This window comes from Lithobates pipiens, unplaced genomic scaffold, assembly GCF_037356315.1.
Source record: "Lithobates pipiens isolate NorthernLeopardFrog02 unplaced genomic scaffold, aLitPip1_a1.2 Scaffold_1, whole genome shotgun sequence".
Taxonomy (NCBI): Eukaryota; Metazoa; Chordata; class Amphibia; order Anura; family Ranidae; genus Lithobates; species Lithobates pipiens.
The window spans coordinates 75621716-75640968 of record NW_027507685.1 but is presented as its reverse complement, the minus strand read 5'-3'; the positions used below and the strand labels follow the sequence as shown (position 1 = coordinate 75640968).

The following is a 19253-nucleotide window of genomic DNA, read 5'->3' as shown; positions in this document are numbered from 1 at the left end:
ATTTTTTTTATTTTTTTAAAAACAATTTATTTATTTTAAAGTAAATAAAAAAATAAAAAAATTTTTTTTAAAGCGCCCGCCGTCCCCGCGAGCTCGCGAAGCAAAGAAAACGCATACGGAAGTCGCTCCCGCGTATGTAAACGGTGTTCACATTACACATGTGAGGTATCGCCGCGATCGTCAGAGCGAGAGCAATAATTCTAGCACTAGACCTCCTCTGTAACGCTAACCTGGTAACCGTAAAATATTTTTAAAGCGTCGCCTATTGAGATTTTTAGGTACCGTACTTTGTCGTCAATCTACAAGTGCGCGCAATTATAAAGTGTGACATGTTTGGTATCTATTTACTCGGCGTAACATTATCTTTCACATTACGCAAAAAAATTGGGCTAATTTTACTGTTTTTTTTTTTTTTTTATTCATGAAAGTGTCCCTTTTCCCAAAAAGTTGCGTTTAAAACACCACTGCGCAAATACCGTGTGACATAAAATATTGCAACAATCGCCGTTTTATTCTCTAGAGTCTCTGCTAAAAAAATATATATAATGTTTGGGGGTTCCAAGTAATTTTCTAGCAAAAAATATGGATTTAACTTGTAAACACCAAATTCCAAAAATAGGCTTAGTCATGAAAGGGTTATAGCAAAAAAAAATGCATTGATAATTGATTTGTGTCAAAAAAAGAACATCAATTTTAGTTGGGCACAGCGTCACATGATCACGCAATTGTGAGTTAAAGTAACGCAGTGTCGTATTGCAAAAAAAATAAAAAAATCCTGTCACAAAGGGGGTAAATCTTCTGGAGGTAAAGTGGTTAAAGCGGTGCTCCACCCAAAAGGGGAAGTTCTGCTTTAAGGCCTCCTTCCTGGTTTCTGTTTGTAAAAAGGAGCGGGTATCTGATTTTGACATGTACCCGCTCCCACTCGGCAATGGGAAGCAGAAGTTCTCCCTCCCGAAGTCTTCAGGGACACATGGCAGGTTCCAGAAGATCTTTAGGACTAGTCACAGAGCGCAGTGCTACTTGCGCATGTGCAGTAGGCACCCCGCTGTGAAGCCTGCAAACTGTCACAGCTGGGTGCCCATAGTAAAGATGTCAGCGAGGGAGGACATGGGGAGAACATGACTCCGGTGACAACAGCGCTAGATCCTGGGACAGGTGAGTTGCTGTTTATTAAGTCAGCAGCTACAGTTTTTGTAACTGCTAATTTATAATTTTCACTTAAGAGACTGGAGCTACGCTTTAAATACCACTAAAAGAAAACTATAAAAAAAAAATGATAAAAATTCCATTTGAGTACAGCATTGCATGACTGAGTGTCAACGCTGTGACAACGCTGAGAGCTGAGAATTGGCCTGCGCATGAAAGAAGTGAAAATATCCGGTATACAAGTGGTTAAAATCAAGCATCTGACCGCATTCACTTCCGGGTACCATGCCTTTCTTCTAGCCCCTCCCCCTGACTTAATCGTGTCCACAAGAAATCCCCGCCCACTACACGCCTATGCCACATCACAGCCTCCTCCTTATCTTTTTTTGGAACTTCTCACTGAGCTTTATCAACAAGCACCCGTAGGAACATTCTGCCAGCTATCTTATTTGATTGGTTAGTCGCGTTTTAGCGTCACGTGGCAAGGCGGAGGGGAAGCCGCGTCACCTTACTGGAGCTATGAACCGGGAGAGCAGCTTCAGGGCCCGTACGTAATGGATGGTGTGTTGGTAGAGGAGGGAGATGGCGGGCGGGTGTTTGTTTTGAGGAGACGATGTTACGTGTGTGCAGACAGGCGAGTTAGTTGGGGCATCGAGCCTGGGGGAGGGGAGATTGTCATGTACTATATGGAGATATTTTCGCCATAGACAGGTTGTCAGTCAGTCGGTGTGATGTGTGCGTGTACCTGTACGGAGTGTGAGTGATTGGGGATCACTAATGTGTCCATTACCTGTAATCCCTCTATGGTGGGTGTACACTGCAGGAGCCCCTTTTCCCCCTCTTTGGTGGGTGGGCACATACTGTTAGGGGCCCCTTCCCTTTTATGGTGGGTGGGCGAACGCTGTTGGGGCGCCCCTCTTCCCCCTCAGTGGCAGGTGGGCGCCCGCTCTTGGGGCGCCCCTCTTCCCCCGCTCAGTGGTGGGTGGGCGCCCGCTGTTGGGGGGGGGTGGAGCGCCCCTCTTCCTCAGTGGCGGGTGGTTGGGGGGGGTAGGGCGCCCCTCTTCCCCCCTCAGTGGTGGGTGGGAGCCCGCTGTTGGGGGGGGGGGTGGAGCGCCCCTCTCCCCCCCCCCCCCCCCCCTCAGTGGCGGTTGGGCGCCCGCTATTGGGGGGGGGGCACCCCTCTTCCCCCCCCCCCCCCCTCAGTGGCGGGTGGGCGCCCGCTGTTGGGGGTGGGGGGAGCGCCCCTCTTCTCCCCCCCCCCCCCTCAGTGGCGGGTGGGCACCCGCTGTTGGGGGGGCCCTATCACCTGTCTGATTTCACTGTGCTAATGCATCCCTTTACATCCTGTACAAGTCCGGGTCACTCTGGTGTGCTGCAGTTTAGCGGCAGTGCAGGTGTATCCGGGAGGGGTTTGCATGGATTTTTAGCTATGCTCCCATAGACTTCTATTGGATAGCACGGTTTGGTGCATTTTTGACAGTATGCTAAAGATGCTGTATGCAGGACTCTTGGGTGCTTTACTTTCAGAAAAACGCAGGTAGACTTTGCATACACTCTGTGGCCAGACCGCAGCATGCCAGTGTGGCCCCCGGCCTAAGGGTGATCTCACACATACTGCAGTGACAGGCATGTTACTGCATTCTAAAATGTCTGTCACTGCGAGGAGACAATTGTTTCCTATGTGTCCCATTCATGCTGCAAAGCAGCATGTGCCTGTGCTGCGATAAAATACATTTTGATTGGAACGCACTGTGCTGAATTGCACGGCAATGTTCAGCAGTGCATCACGTTGTAGTATGTTGTCATAATTTGAAGTGTACATTTTGTACACTTCAAATAAAATCTCTTCAATTAAAAAAAGGCAGCCATGTGATGCCCTGAATCGCACACCACACTGCCCCCACCACAGCTGGCAACGCAGAGCAGTAATGTGAGGTCCACCTGGACTGTACATTCAGTCTGTGTACAATCGGGCCGGACCTCGCACTGCGTACTTGTTGGCCGGTCAAGAGGAGATTGTAAAGTGTATGGTGAGCTTAAAGTGAAACTAAACCCTCCTACACTTTACAGCCAAGGAAGCTGTCATTTATTTTTATTTATTTTTTTGTTTTGGTTTGCAGTTGCCATAGTGCTACACATGTGATCACTTATGACACCAGTCTTGACAGTTCAGTTGAGAGCACAGGCAACTGTGACAGTTATTCATGCTTTGAATGTAACTGTTTTGAGGGGAAAAATAAGGCACTCCGGGTATAGATATTTTATACATCTGTCCAACTTGGACCAATATAACGATGTATACTATACCTGGCCACTACATACATGGAGTTTGCATGTTCTGCCTGTGTTGGTTTCCTCCCACACTCCTAAGAAATGCTGGTAGGTTAATTGGCTCTGGTCTAAATTGGCCCTAATATGTGTGTGTGAGTAAGGGAAGTGGAGAGATGAAAGTGTATGTGTGTGTGTGTATATGTATATGTATGTGTGTGTGTGTGTATGTATATATATATATATATATTTAATGGGAGTTGTATGACAGAGGTGTATTTCCTGGCAGCTGAACCTCCTTTTTTATTAGTTTTATTTGTACTATATTTGGTTAGTATTCAGGTGTACATGATCCATATTTTATATGGATGACGTGGCAAGAACAATCTGTGTCGCATGAGGTCTGATTATTCAGGATTTATTAAAGTGGAACTTGAGCTCATCGGATCCCCCCTCCGGTGCCACAATTGGCACCTTTTCAGGGGGGAGGGGAATAGACTCCTGCAGGAGTCATGCCCCTTCCCGCACTACTCGGGGTGCTGATGAGTTTTCTAGGTAGTTCATTGAGTTTCCTGTCATTTAGTAAAGGTGACATTTATCCTTTGAGGTAAAAAAACACTACACTGCCTGTATGTCTGAGGAGGAATGTGTATGCGCGCACACACACATAATATATTATATTTTATTTTCAAAATAAAAATACCCTTTAATTGTGCCATATATTTGATTATTTAAGAATATTGCCTTTCGGTGGAGTCAAGTAGGCCAAGCCACATCCTGGATTTTTAGATGTTAGGGAAACTGTCCCTACCAATGTTCTGACTTCATCTATCTTGTGTACATACTGCTCCCTTTTTTGTCTTTTTTAGTCCTCGTTCACATTGGAGCGACTTGTCATGTGGTTTGACAGGTCAAATCACATGACAAGTTGCACCCTATTTCTGGCAATGGCCATGTTCAAATTGATGCGATGTCGACTTTGCGGTGCTGCATTGATTTGAATAAGTAGTTCATGCACTACTTTTGGTGATTTTTGGGTGCGAATTGCATAGGCATCAGTGCATGAAGCTGTACAGATATCTTCAAAGTCACACTGACACGCAGCTTTGAAATCGTAATGATTTTAAAGCTGAATTCAATGTGAACGAGGGCTTAAGCCTAGGTTCACACATGTGCAGATCACATGCGATATCTGTGCGATGCGAGTTCAACCATACAGTTGTATGGCTGAACACATCTTAGATTCGCAGGAGAATAAAAGTGCAGGGAGCCCCCCCCCCCCACAGTAAATTTGGATCGCATAGGTGTTGTCACCTATGCAATCCAATTCCTGTGCAAATTCACAGTTCGCACTGCGATCTGTGAACCGATCTGGGAGTGTCATAACTAATGTATTGATGCCCACATCGTTTCGCAGAGGGCAATGTGAACTGCCTGCAGAAGACATGCAATGCAGGAATTGGCGCTGGTTCCCGCATCGCACGAGGGTGAACATAGGCCAAATCTCAATAATATAAAATATACTGAAAATCCAACAGGGAAAGTGGGGTTCTATAATGGCTGCAGATTGCACAAAAAGCATAAGAAACGGATAATTCACTTCATGTGATTTACGTGTTTTTTTTTTTTTTTTTTTTTTTTACAGCTTCAAAGCGGCGCCTTCGAGGCTCCAACCCAAACATGGCCGCACCTCACCAGCTGTTTGATGATACCAGTTCAGGAACAGGCCCCCATGCAGCAGAGTACCCCAACCATGGCTCCCCATCCCTCGGCATACCAACTCAGGCTTTCTTGTCAGAGCCAATGTCCAATTTCGCAATGGCCTATGGAAGCAGTCTGGCAAGCCAGGGCAAGGAGATGGTGGATAAGAATGTGAGTACTGTGTAAAATTGTTTTTTTTTCCAACATGATTTGGGATTCTGGATATTCCAACACACCCTTCTTTGTGCTGCGTTAGAACCTTCTACATTTTTTTTTCTTCCAATACTCACATTTGGAATTATTTAAAAAAGGTTAGGTGGCTAAGTACCAATGTAAAGTAACTATTGTCACTGGGACAAAGTGAGAGGAATTTCATTAGTAGGAACTAAGACGAAATTAAAACAACCATCTGAGGTATATTTTTCCATCGCAGGCATCCCCTGGTTTAGTGATTAGTGCCACTGAAACGGCGTGGGAAAATTTTCTGCTCAGTGGTGACACAGAAACTGGCCCAAAAAAGGGGCCTTGGCTGGTGGTTTGCTTTAAAGGAGTTATGTATTAAGAGAAATCTGGAAGCTTCCATTGCTGACCTCCTTGCACATGCACAACATACCTGGTTGTCTCTGGCTTTAGTATTAAAGTGTTACTAAACCCACAACCGTAAAATCAGTCTGTATATGCAGTAAAGCATGCTTGTTATACTTGCTGTGGAACATAAGGGGTTAATTGTTTGCCTTGTGTATTAAAGCAGAGGTCCACCCTAAAGTGGACCTTCCGCTCATTGGAATCCTCCCCCCCCCCCCCCCTCCGGCGCCACAATGGCACCTTTCAGGGGGGAGGGGGGTGCAGGTACCTGTACAGTACAGGTATCTGCACCCACTTCTGGGATAGCTCTCTGCGGAAAGGGGCGTAGATTCTGCAGAATCTACGCCCCTTTCCGAAAGTCCCCCACTGCCTGCTAGGAAACGCACAGATCCCAGAGGCAGCGGGTCCATCCTTATTGTGCAGCGCGACTCGCGCATGCGCAGTAGGGAACCGGGAAATGAAGCCAAAAGGCTCCACTTCTTGATTCCCATACCCAAGATGGCGGCGGCAGCACCCGAGAGACGATCGAGAGATCGGCTTCGGGTGCCGACATCGCGGGCGCGCTGGGCGGGTAAGTGTCCTTATTTTAAAAGTCAGCAGCTGCAGTATTTGTAGCTGCTGGCTTTTAAAAAAAAAAAAAATGACGGGACTCCCGCTTTAAAGAGGAAGTAAACCCTGATGGGTTTACTTCCTCTTTTTTTCCCTGCAAAGGTAAAGCATAATGGACTATTATGCATCGCATAGTAGCTCATTATGTGTCATCTTGCTGGTGGCGTCTCGCAGCTCCGACCAATGACAGCGGCGAAGCCGCGATGACGTCACTCCCACGCATGCGCACGGGAGTCGACAAATTAGGCAAATCCATTCTTGGACTTGCCGCATTTAGTGCGCCTGCGCGCCGCTGTCTACGGCGCATGCGCCGTAGACAGTGGTGCCCATTTTCGGGCAAATATCTCCTAAACCATATAGGTTTAGGAGATATTGCTTGGACCTACAGGTAAGCCTTAATCTAGGCTTACCTGTAGGTCAAAGTGGTTTGAAGGGGTTTACTTCCTCTTTAAGGCTGTTTGAGCTTTTCTTCTCTGAGGCCGCGTACACACGCGCGGACTGTTCGCCCAACTTTGTCCGTCCAACAGTTTCGGCAAACAGTCCGCTCAAACTTAGCATGGACGGACATGGCCACACACGACGGACGAACAGTTTGCTGAAACCGTGCGCGATGACGTGAACGGCACGTACGACGGGACGAAAAATACGACGTCCTATACACTGCATTATAGCTTTCGGCGTGAAAATCCTTTCTGAGCATGCGCGCAACTTTGTTTGACGAACAAGCCTACACACGAGCGGACTGTTCGCTGAAACAAGGTTTCAGCGGACAGTTTTACGGAATTTCCGAAAAACCTTGTCCGTCCAACTGTCCGCTGAAACTGTCCGCTGAAAGCCCACACACGAGTGGACTGTCCGCCCAAACACTGTTCAGCGGACAAAGTTGGGCGAACAGTCCGCGCGTGTGTACGCGGCCTCATCCTCCATCTTTAACTTACTCCAAACCATCTTTCAATAGAACAGGGCATTAGGAGTGGTTTTTTTTTTTTTTTTTTCTTCTTTCTTCTCCTTGGGAGAGTGCATGTGATCACCACTGTCCTGACGGGATCAGGAGAGAATGAAAACTCCTACAGTGAGGGGACAAAAGTATTTCATCCTCTGCTGCCCACTGACAAATTATCAGTTTATGAATTTTAATGGTAGGTTTATTTTAACAGTGAGACAGAATAACAAAAATATTCAGAAAAACACATTTTAATGAGTAAAATAAGTATTTGATCCCCTATCAACCAGCAAGATTTCTGGCTCCTAGGTGTTTTCTATACAGGTAGTGAGCTGAGATTAGGAGCACTCTCTTAAAGGAAGTCCTCCTAATCTCAGCTTGTTACCTGTATAAAAGACACCTGTCCACAGAAGCAATCAGATTCCAATCTCTCCATCATGGCCATGACCAAAGAGCTGTCCAAGGATGTCAGGGACAAGATTGTAAACCTACACAAGGCTGGAATGGGCTACAAGACTATCGCCAAGGAGCTTGGTGAGAGGGTGACAGCAGTTAGTGCAATTATTCGTAAATGGAAGAAACACAAAATAACTGTCAAACGGTCTGAGGCTCAATGCAAGATCTCACCTTGTGGAGTTTCAATGATAATGAGAATGGTGTGGAATCAGCCCAGAACTACACGGGAGAATCTTGTCAATGATCTCAAGGCAGCTGGGACCATAGCCACCAATTAAACAATTGGTAACACACTATTACATGAACAATGAAATCCTGCAGCGCTCGCAAGGTCCCCCTTTTCAAGAAAGCACATGTATGGGCCTGTCTGAAGCTTGCTAATGAATCCAATTGATTCAGAGGAGAACTGCATGAAAGTGTTGTGGGCAGATGAGACCAAAATCCTTGTCAATTTTACATTGTTTTTTTTTAAATGTAACTACCGATTCCCAGACTGTTATTTGAAATAAAACACATAGCCAAGTATTATTCTACACTTGTTTTTTTTTTTTTATCGTGCATAAAAAAATAAATTAAAAAAAAACATGCCATCTGCCAATAGAAATTGGGGGGGGGGGGGGGGGGCAGGTGAGACTGCCTGGGTGCGGAGACCAATCGCTCATACAACAGATCGCTCTCCTTGCCCCTGACAGCCAAGAGATCTATCTGTTCCTATTGACAGATCTCCATTCTGTCTCTGTATGGAGCAGTTGCATCGGTTCCGGCGTCTCCCATAGTGGTCAAAAGGCGAGCCGATGTATAGCTACGACATATAGTGTTTGCCCAGAGAAGCCAACCTGCCGCAGTATAACTGCAGCGGCTGGTTGGGAAGGGGTTAAAGGAGAAGTTTTCTTGCATCTTAGTGTAAATATGAGATCTGAGGCTTTTTTTTTTTTTCTAAGTAATCTTCTAACAAAAGAAAAAGATTTTTAACTTGTAAACAAGTTTGAAAAATAGGCCCGGTCCTTAAGTGGTTAGGCAGACAGTAATACAAGACTCCTATATACTGCTTATGAGAAAAGGTATTTAGCAGTTTATCTGTACTAAAACTATTCCATTCCCATGTTTTGTGTACTGTGGGAGACCAGATATGGTGATTGCAGGTTTTTTTGTTTAGTAACACTTTAATTCATAAATCCTGAAATCTATGCACTTGTTCTGATTTATTGAAGATGATTTATCAGTGTGATAGGAATTTCAAGGAGAGTTCAGCAGCACTTCTACTTCATGAGAGTGTTTAACAGTCCCAGTTTTCTATTAAATTAGTCTTTTGTGATACCTATATACAGTGTGATACAAACAATGCCCAAGATTTTGAAGCTAACGTTTTTCTTCTTTCCTACAGATTGATAGGATTATCCCAGTGGGTAAACTAAAGTATTATTTTGCTGTTGATACAGTCTATGTCGGGAAAAAGATTGGACTGCTCTTTTTTCCCTACATGCACCAGGTAAGATCTGATTCAGGCTTGGCAGGGTGTAACTCGCAAGGAACTGATTGAGGTAATGTCATTTGTGGGAGCAAAAGGCAATGGCTGCCCCAGTACTAGATGGATAATCCAGTCAGGGAGATCCGAATTATGACTTCTAAGGCAGCCCATACACTGCAAATTTCTTTCCTGCAGCCCTGGGTTGCAGGAAAGAAATTTGCACGATTCCACCATCAGCACAGACAGTGCTGACTGGGGAATCCCTCCTGCCAAGCAATTGTCTGCTCGGGGCAGGGGAAGCCGTTCCCGCTAGTAGAAGACATTGATTACTGCTAGCAATAATCGTACGAGAATATACCAGGCTGGCTGTACCCAAGTTGATCAACTTGGTACTGTCAACCTGCCCATTAAAGTGGTTGTATACTCCTTCTTTTTTTTTTTTTTTTTTTTTTGTTTTTTTTTTTTTTTTTTACTTTTACCTACAGGAAAGCCTATAATAAGGCTTACCTGTAGGTAAAAAAAAAAAAATATCTCCTAAACCTGTACGGTTTAGGAGATATTCCCCTCGGTATGCGCCGCTGACTGCAGCGGTGCATGCGCACAAGGGGATTCTCGGCTGAAAGTCCGGCAGTGGCCGACCGGCCGGGATGAAATCTCCCACATGCACGGGAGTGACGATATCGCGGCTCCGGCCACTCACAGCGCCGGAGCCGCGATACCCGGAAGAAACGCAGAGGGAGCATGTCAGCTTCCTCGGCGTGGATCGGGCCAGATGTCGGGGCCTTGTTCTAAGGTAAGTATTTCATAATGAGCTAGTATGCGGTGCATACTAGCTCATTATGCCTTTTGCTTTTTGCCAGCCAAATGGTCCGGGGCTTAAGTGGTTAAAGTGGAAATAAACTCTCTCAATCAACAATACCTATTTTTAAATCCTCATACTACGTATTTTGCTCTGAATATTAAAAATGATTTAAATAGCTTTTTTGGTTTGTGGCGCTCAGTTTTTAAAAAAATGACAACGTATTCTCTGAGCACTGTAAGTTAGCTAGAGACAGCACAGCTACTTGCTTTGAGGCACCCTTTGACTAAGTAGTCTGGTAAAGGGCGAGTGCCATCTTCTGATCACTCATTATATTTTGTAAATGGGCTTCTTTCAGCACAGCTAAAAAGGACACAATGCTAACCGTGTGAAAATGGGACTAGAGCTGCACTTGCTGGGTAGGACAGCTTAACCACTTCCAGACCGGTGCACGGCGATGTACGTCGGCAGAATGGCACGGGCAGGCAAATGGGTGTACCTGTACGTCCCTCGATCGCGTGCCAGTCGGGACCCCCGTGAGTCCGGTCGTGGGTCCCTTGGACTCGATCACTGCGGGCATACCCGCGATCGTCTCACGGGGCGGCTCAAACCAATCAATCGCTTATTGCGATTTTTTTTTTTTTTTTTTTTTTTTTTTTTTTTTTTTTTTCCCCCCAAAAAAATATGTAGAAGAATACGTATCTGCCTAAACTGAGGGGGAATTTTTTTTTTTTTTATATATTTTTGAGGGATATTTATTATAACAAAAAGTAAAAAAGAATGCGTTTTTTCAAAATTTTTGCTTTATTTTTGTTTATAGCGCAAAAAATAAAAACCGCAGAGGTGATCAAATACCACCAAAAAGCTCTATTTGTGGGGAAAAAAGGACGTCAATTTTGTTTGGGAGCCACGTCGCACGACCGCGCAATTGTCAGTTAAAGCAATGCAGTGCCGAATCGCAAAAAGTGGTCTGGTCTTAAGCCAGGAAAATGGTCTGGGGCTTAAGTGGTTAATATACAATGTTGCATATTTATCTGACCAAAAAAATGTGTATTTACAAGGAAGAAATCCTGTTATACAAAGAAAATATGTACAAAACACAATTGCCTTTCTAATGCTCATCTGTATTCATGACTGGGAAAGGATGCTTGTTCAGTGATTAACTAAAGTCACTCATTTCTACATAGCCTGTTTGTGCCTGGAACTGTGTTACAATGTGAAAACGAAGTGAAGGTCCAATTTTATTTGCATCCGTTTTTAGTCCGTTTAATATACTATTGAAAGTGTTCCCTTTTTTTTTTATTTTTTTTTCATGTGTCCTCTTCTCACTCTTCCTGTGTTTTATCTCAAGGAGTGTAATAAACATTCCTAGTTCTTATCTTGGACTACAGAACAGTTACTTCCTATTGTAGAGATGAGAAGAGGGGTAGGCATTCAGTGGTCTAGACAAGTGGTTAGGGCTGACAACATTTCTTCCACTTTCAGTCCACACATTTTTCTGTGTGTTGCCAGCTTATAATAGAAAAAGCTGCATTTCTGGCAGAACGACTTTTTTTTATTTATTTTTTTTATTTTATTTTTATTTTTTTATACTTGCAGGCTCTTTAAAGAGCTAAAACATGAAAAAATGTGTATTGTAGATATGTGCTACTTTAGCTCTAGCTGTGGTGATATGGTATTTACCACACTGTGATCTTGCTTACTTTCACTTAACATCCAGTCTTGACAAGTATCATTGTAGAATGCGCAAAACGGTTAAGGTGTGAATAAGGACTGTTTGGGGGTTCTGTGTATTTCAGGACTGGGAGGTCAGGTACCAGAAGGACACCCCTGTAGCTCCAAGGTTTGATGTGAATGCCCCAGACCTCTACATTCCAGGTGAGTTAGTAAAACCTTTTCTGTAAGCACTATATTCATGTATGCTGACCACATAAGTCTGGTTTGGATTTAGGAGGTCTTTCTGTTCAGACCTCGCAGTCGGACGTGTATGGTAGAATTCACACACGTCGTGCCTCAATTTATGTATTTTTATTTATTACAGGTACTTGTATAGCACCATCGGTTTACACAGCGCTGTGCACATATATATTGTACATTCACATCAGTTCCTGCCCTCAAGGAGCTTACAATCTAAGGTCCTTTATTCACAATCTTGCATACTAGGGCCAATTTAGACAGGATCCAATTAACCGACCAGCATGTCTTTGGAGTGTGGGAGGAAACCAGAGTTCCCAAAGGAAACCCACGCAAACTCTAGGCAGGTAGTGCCTGGTTGGGGGGATGTGAACCGACCACTCTAGTGCTGCTTGTCGGAAGTACTATCCACTCATTGCTTTCCCATGATCTTATAGCAAACCTGTCGGTGTAGTATGGGGACATACCATTGCTAAACTCATGGAAATGCAAGTTTAGCAATGGTATGCAATGAACAGCTTCCCCAAAGCATGTATGTAAGGCAGGAAGACCAGTAGTGCTTGTATGTATGTTTGTACTGAGTTTATAGCTAAAAGTACTGAAGCAATGGGGTTAGAATGACGGCAAGGAAGCTGGCTGTTTTAAAAGCATAAGTTGGCAATGGTGGCTTCCATGTTTTCCTTATCGCAGGTTTACTTTATAGCAGAGCAAATTATTTGGGGTGTCTTTAAAAAAAAAAAAAAAAAAAGAGAGAGAGAAAATAATAAAACTGCTAACAAAAGCCCCAGGCTACAGACGCTGAAACAATTGTAAAGATTCTATTAAAAAATAGTTAAGACATAAGTCTTTTTATAAGGTGCCCCATATCTCCATGTTTTACATGAAGTGGAGGGATTTCCCCACAGCCGCCAATCGGATTCAGACTTTCAGAGCAGATCTGATGCTGATTGATGGCTGAGTCGTAGTATTGATACATCCTCTTTATCCTGCTTGTTTTATCTATCTTCACTAAAAGTCAAACTGTTGGCCTGCACAGTCGAAATATCAATTGTCTTTGTATCACAGTAGATGTATATTGTTTCTCTTTTTCTTATATTTGCTAAACTATTTTTTTCCCTTCCCTAGTTATGGCTTTTATCACCTATCTTCTGGTAGCTGGGCTGGCTCTGGGTACACAGAACAAGTGAGTGATATATTATTTTTTTTTTTTTTTTTTATTCTTTAATTTTTCAGTAGAAAGTATTTTCTGCATTTATAAATAAAAATGATATACGCTATACTTTGCTGTTGTTTGGGAGTCCCTTAAAGCGGGAGTTCCGCCACGTGTGGTGTGGGTTTTTTTTTTTTCCAGCAGCTATAAATACTGCAGCTGCTGGCTTTTAAAACATGGACACTTACCCCCTCCAGCTTGACTGAGATGTTGGCACCCGATCGGCTCTCGGGTGCTGCCGCCACCATCTTCAGTGTGGGAATCAGGAAGTGAAGCCTTGCGGCTTCACTTCCCGGTTCCCTATTGCGCATGCGCGAGTCGTTCTGCGCAATAAGGACGGTTGCTGCTGTCTCTGAGATCCGTGTGTTTCCCAGCAGACAGCGGTGGCCCCGCAGGAAGTGGCGTAAATACCCGCAGATTCTGCTGCTATCTATGCCCGGAAGTGGGTGCAGATACCTGTATTATACAGGTATCTGTACCCCCTCCCCCTGCAAGGTGCCAATTGTGGCACCAGAGGGGAGGAGGGTTCCAATGAGCGGAAGTTCCACTTTAGGTTGGAACGCCGCTTTAAGTGCATATGTTTAGAGAACTAATATGCAGTGCTCTCCCCTGCTGTATCTTCCACTTGTTTTCTCTTGGAATGCAATGGCATAGTCTCTGGTTGCTGTGGTAAGTAGGTGTAATGTTTAATGCGTGCAATGTCTCACACAGATCTTGATTGAAACTGTGGAAATAAGTCACACTGTGTTAGCTCAAAGGTCTTTCAAGAGTAAGTTGGAATTGTTCACATATGCAAAACTATGACCTAATGGTACTTATGTCTTCGTTTCTGCTGATAACCACAGTCCAAGTGTATTTTATAAAAAATATATATTTGTAACAGAAATGTACCCTTCAGTTTAAGCTGAACCTAGGCAGATGTATAGAAAATATCCAGGTGTGTGTGTGTGTTTTTGACAGAGACTAGTTTAAGTACCTGAATCACTCTTAATATCTTAAAGTGGTTGTAAGCCCTTACAACACACTTTGTCCTACAGTTAAGCCTAGATTAAGGCTTACTTGGTAGGTCCAAGAAATATCCCCTAAACCAGTGATGGCGAACCTTGGCACCCCAGATGTTTTGGAACTACATTTCCCATGATGCTCAACTACACTTCAGAGTGCATAAGCATCATGGGAAATGTAGTTCCAAAACATCTGGGGTGCCAAGGTTCACCATCACTGCCCTAAACCTACACTGTTTAGGAGATATTTGCAGAAAGACAGGCTCCGCTGTCTACGGCGCATGCGCCGTAGACGGCGCGCACTGAGCATGCCATGGTCAACGGCGATATGCCGCAAGCGGTGGCTCCCGTGCACATGGGCGGGAGTGACGTCATTGCGGCTTCGCCGAATGACAGCAGCGGAGCAGCGAGATGCACCAAGAAGATGGATGCGGCAGACTACAGGGGACATTGGTGACTTCGCTGGCTCCTGTGTCAGGTAAGTGACACATAATGGGCTACTATGCGATGCATAGTAGTCCATTATGCTTTACCTTTGCAGGGGCTGTGTTTAACCCCTGCTGCTGTAATTTCTCATTTATAGATCATGTCATTTCATAAAAGCTGTAATACTGCTTCTATACATGGTTGATTTGGCAGGAAAGGGCAGACATAGTCTAGATCTCTTGATAAGAGCTCTTGTCAGCCCCTGAGCTGTATAAACTCCTGCTGCACTTGAAGATTGCAAGGGGATTGGAGGATACACTGCAAGATTTCTGCTGAAACACACAACATATGTCTCTTCTGCTGGGGTTTTTTTTTTTCCTCCGTAATTTTAACTACACTTCTAGTTAAATTACCCTGGCAGAAGGGTCAGCACTGAGCCAATTGGGGCTCTTCTGCTTACATGGAAGTAGAGCGCAGGTATGTCCCTAATAGTGTGCTGTATCTGTTGTGTAAACTTACCAGAGAGAACAGAGCACACTGGACTTGTGTAGCACATTCTTACATTTATTACAAATAAAATACAAAAACAGTTTTTTTTTTATTTTATTTTTTTGTTCTAGCAGCAAAATCCATTTATTGATCTTGAAGGGAAACCGTATCAGTAGTAATTCATAGACCATGGTGTTGTACTGCCACCTTTAGGAGAAATTTGACAAACCAGATGGTAGCAGTATTATCCCATTGGTCAAAGAATGACTACAGTCCTGTATCCCTTAACCCCTTCATGACTGGCTAAAACATATATATATATATATATATATATATATATATATATATATATATATATATATATATATATATATATATATATACACACACACACACACACACACACACACACACACACACACACACACACACACACACACACACACACACACACACACACACACACACACACACACACACACTGTCAAGGAATGAGGTTACAATCCTATGCACTGCAATATATGTTGTGTGTCTTCGAAAGCCCCGGGTCTATACTAACGATCGAGACCCTGGGAAATCCGATTACGATCACATGATCGCTGTGATGGCTTCTGGTTTGGCTATCACAGTGGTTAGTTAATCTGAAGAGAAGATGCATTGTATCTGGGGGGGAAAAAAAAAAAACTTTAAATATAAAAGTTAACTAGTTTAGGGGTGGATCTAGTGTAGTTGTGTACAAGTAGTTGTGATGTATACAGTTTTATGAAAGCTGCAAAATTGGCGTGTTTGTTTTGACCCTGGTCACAAAGGGATTAAAGTAAACCTATAGGCAAATTTTTTAAAACATTTTTATAGTGTGTGTGTGTGTGTGTGTGTGTGTGTGTGTGTGTGTGTGTGTGTGTGTGACAAAGTTTTCCCTTTGTTATACTTAAAGAGACAAAGAAAATAACATTTTTGTATTTGCTGCAATATATTTTTCTTGAAGTCCATTGAGGGACAGAAGCAGAGCAGTAATTCTGACATAAATGGTTTATACTGCTGCCTTCAGGTGGTTTGTCCTGAATTCAGCAGTATAACACTGTGAAATACATCCTGTGTCCTGTAATGAATGGTTGGATAAAATGGAATATAAACATGCAGCTCTGCTGACCAGCAGAGAAATGCATGGGAAGTCCAAACGGTCCTCTCATATCCACACACAGTGAACAGCAAATGCTGAAATGGCTGATGCTTATATCAGAGTATGGAGGCACTGCTGTTACGGTGGTGTTGTTTTTTTTTTTTTTTTTTTTTTTTTTTTTTTGTTCCCACCTTGTCTGTTGCGAGAGCTGCCAGCCTGGAAGAAGTGTGAAAGCAGATGATGGAGCATATGGTTAAAATAGATTTTCTTTATCATACATCATTGGACACAGAGCAGTCATTCATGACTATCTGGGTTATACGCTACCTGTAGGTGATTGGACACTGGCAACCAATAGCAAGAAGGTTCCTCCCATATGGGAGTTACCTCAGTTTTTCCTCAGTGTCTTCAGGTGATGGTCACGAACGTGAAGCTCTTCAAATTTCGTAATTTAAGCATCCCGTTGAGGATGTTGTGACCCAATCCGTTCGGATGGTACCTGAGCCTCGATGCAAGAATGAGGTTTTGCTTGTAACGTGTCCTATATAGGCGCTGGACCCTTGGATATTGGTATTCTGGTCATTTTCTTGCCCAAGATGACACAAAGGGTGCTTTACAGGCCCAAGGGTGTGGACCCCAAGATGGGGGACCCGGTCCTTGAAGGTCCACAGAGGCACTACCCGCCATGATGGGGGAAGATTGGGCCTGGCTTTCAGGTCCTGCAGCGTGGACTGGTGGGTACTCCCTCTGGGATTGCTGTATTTCCCCTCTGTTATGTGTCTTTTAAAAGTTTTTTTTTTTATTTATTTTATTTTTTATTTTTATTTTTTAAACTATGAGACGCCGGTGCCGTAGGCACGTGCTGTGGTCGTACGCGTGCGCTGTTAAGGTGATTTTCGCCTTGTACAGTTAGCAGTCTCCAGGCACGCATGCGACTTATTTTGGCACCACTATACGTTCGGATACCACGCCTTCAACGTGGATTGTATGATGCCATTTGGAAGCCTTTAAAAGGAGGCAGTTCACCTGGTGTGTGCATGGAGGCATAGAGCTTGTGGGGCACGTGAGTCTACAGGTTTTTGGACACAGTTGCATCAGGTTAAAGGGGGACAGTGTTAAAACTAATAGCTACTGGATTACAGTTAGAAGCTCAGAGGGAGTGCTATCCTCCCATACTTGTAAGCAATGTCTTCCAGGAAGAGAGGAACAGGGAGCAAGACCAATACAGGGTTAAGAGTACCGCCTTTAAAAGCAGGATATCAAACTCTTGAGGATATTATCCTAGCTTCCCCTGAAGGTCCTGCGGTTTCTGGCTTGGCTGAGCCATTGCATTTGTCAGGCATTGTGGCCACAACTGGTGTCCCTGCCTCAGCTTATGTTACTAAAGATGATTTGGCATCCGCATTATCTGGCCTTGAAAGTAAAATAGCAGGTGTGATTGCCTCGGTAACACAAGCAGGGAGAAAACGCCTCTCCAGAACCTGATCATGATGGTGAGTCATCTGAGCATCAGGATTCTAATAACCAGACAGGGCCTGAGGACCCAGACCCAGAGTGGGAGGAGGATCTGGTCGCAAAGGATCGGGAAGGAGGAGAAGCCGAGGACTCTTCAATGGGAGATTCTAGCTCGGACAAGCCATTTTCAACCTCCCATTCCCAAAAATTATTTGTCCATTCTCTGACAGATGGTTCGAGCTGGATCCTCCTGTTCTACTTTTGGGTTCTCTTCGACCTCAGCAGGGTTCCCAGGCATTTCCTGTGCATCCATTATTAGAACAGGTGATCTATGCAGATTGGGATCATCCTGACAGGATATATTTACCTCCAAAAAGGTTTCCCCTCCTGTATCCTATGGAGGAGAAATTCAAGAAGAAATGGGGTACACCTCTGGTGGATGCCGCCATTTCTTCAGTAAATAAAAATTTTGACCTGCCCGGTGGATAACTCCCAGGTATTAAAGGATCCAGCCGATAAAAAGCTAGAAACCTTGCTAAAGGCCTCCTTTTCAGTAGCTGGTTCAGCTGTTCAGCCAGCGATGGCGGCTATTGGCATCTGCCAGTCCTTAAAGAGGAAGTAAACCCTGATGAGTTTACTTCCTCTTTCATTCCCTGCAAAGGCAAAGCATAATGGACTACTATGCATCACATAGTAGCCCATTATGTGTCACTTACCTGACACAGGAGCCAGCGAATTCGCCGCTGTCCCCTGTAGTCCGCCGCATCCATCTTGTTGGTGGGGTCGCGCAGCCCCGCCGCTGTCATTCGGCGAAGCCGTGATGACGTCACTCCCGCGCATGCGCACGGGAGTTGACACGCGCGGCAGCTCCATTCTTGGAAATGCCGCGCTCAGTGCGCCTGCGCGCCGCTGTCTACGGCGCATGCGCCGTAGACAGCGGTGCCAGTTTTCCGGCAAATCTCCTAAACCATATAGGTTTAGGAGATATTGCTTGGACCTACAGGTAAGCCTTAATCTAGGCTTACCTGTAGGTCAAAGTGGTTTGTAAGGGTTTACAACCACTTTAAAGGATCGTGTTAAAAAATTGGTCAAAAACCTACCTTGCCAAGGAGAAGCTACCGAGGAATTGGAGAAGGAATCGGAGCTCCCTTGTGCTTTGCAGTAAACGCATTAAAAGATGCAATCCAACAGATGTCTCATTGTGCACTTCTGTCCGTACATATGCGCAGGGTCTTGTGGCTAAAAAGCTGGTTGGCTGAGACACCATGCAAAAAGCTTCTTGCAGCTTTTCCTTTTCATGGTGAACTCCTGTTTGGCAAAGATCTTGATAAGTATATGCAAAAGATCTCAGCTGGGAAAAGCGCGTTGCTCCCTGTTAATAGAAAGAATAAGTGACCCTCCTTTTTAAGATTCCCCGTGCTCCAGGACCTAGTTCTTCTCCCAATCGGTATCGACAGCCTCAGCAGTCTGGTTTAAAAAAAGAAAAAAAAAAAAACGCAGGGTCAGAAAAAACCCTGGACTCAAAGGTCGAACAAGCCCAGTTCTAAGTCTCCCCTGTGAAGGGGCGCCCCCGCTCTTATGGGTGGGGGGAAGACTTTGGCTGTTTTTGGATGCTTGGAAAAAACAAGTTCAGGACAAGTGGGTCATTTCCATCATAACA

At 44.4% G+C, this 19253-nt stretch overlaps 1 protein-coding gene across 2 annotated transcripts in view; it reads left to right on the top strand.

Annotated features, from left to right (window-relative positions):
- The first annotated feature begins 1526 nt into the window (after positions 1–1526).
- YIF1B (Yip1 interacting factor homolog B, membrane trafficking protein) overlaps positions 1527–19253 on the top strand; it is a 30354-nt gene continuing 12627 nt past the window's right edge. Inside the window, exons 1-5 of one of the 2 annotated variants that reach the window (XM_077458517.1) lie at positions 1527–1693; positions 5060–5286; positions 9093–9197; positions 11775–11853; positions 13015–13072. In XM_077458517.1, coding sequence (XP_077314643.1) covers positions 1666–1693; positions 5060–5286; positions 9093–9197; positions 11775–11853; positions 13015–13072 — 497 coding nt within the window. In that variant the 5' untranslated portion in view covers positions 1527–1665. Of the gene's footprint in view, positions 1708–5059; positions 5287–9092; positions 9198–11774; positions 11854–13014; positions 13073–19253 lie in introns of both variants that reach the window. The other variant, XM_077458595.1, reaches the window with a different exon arrangement.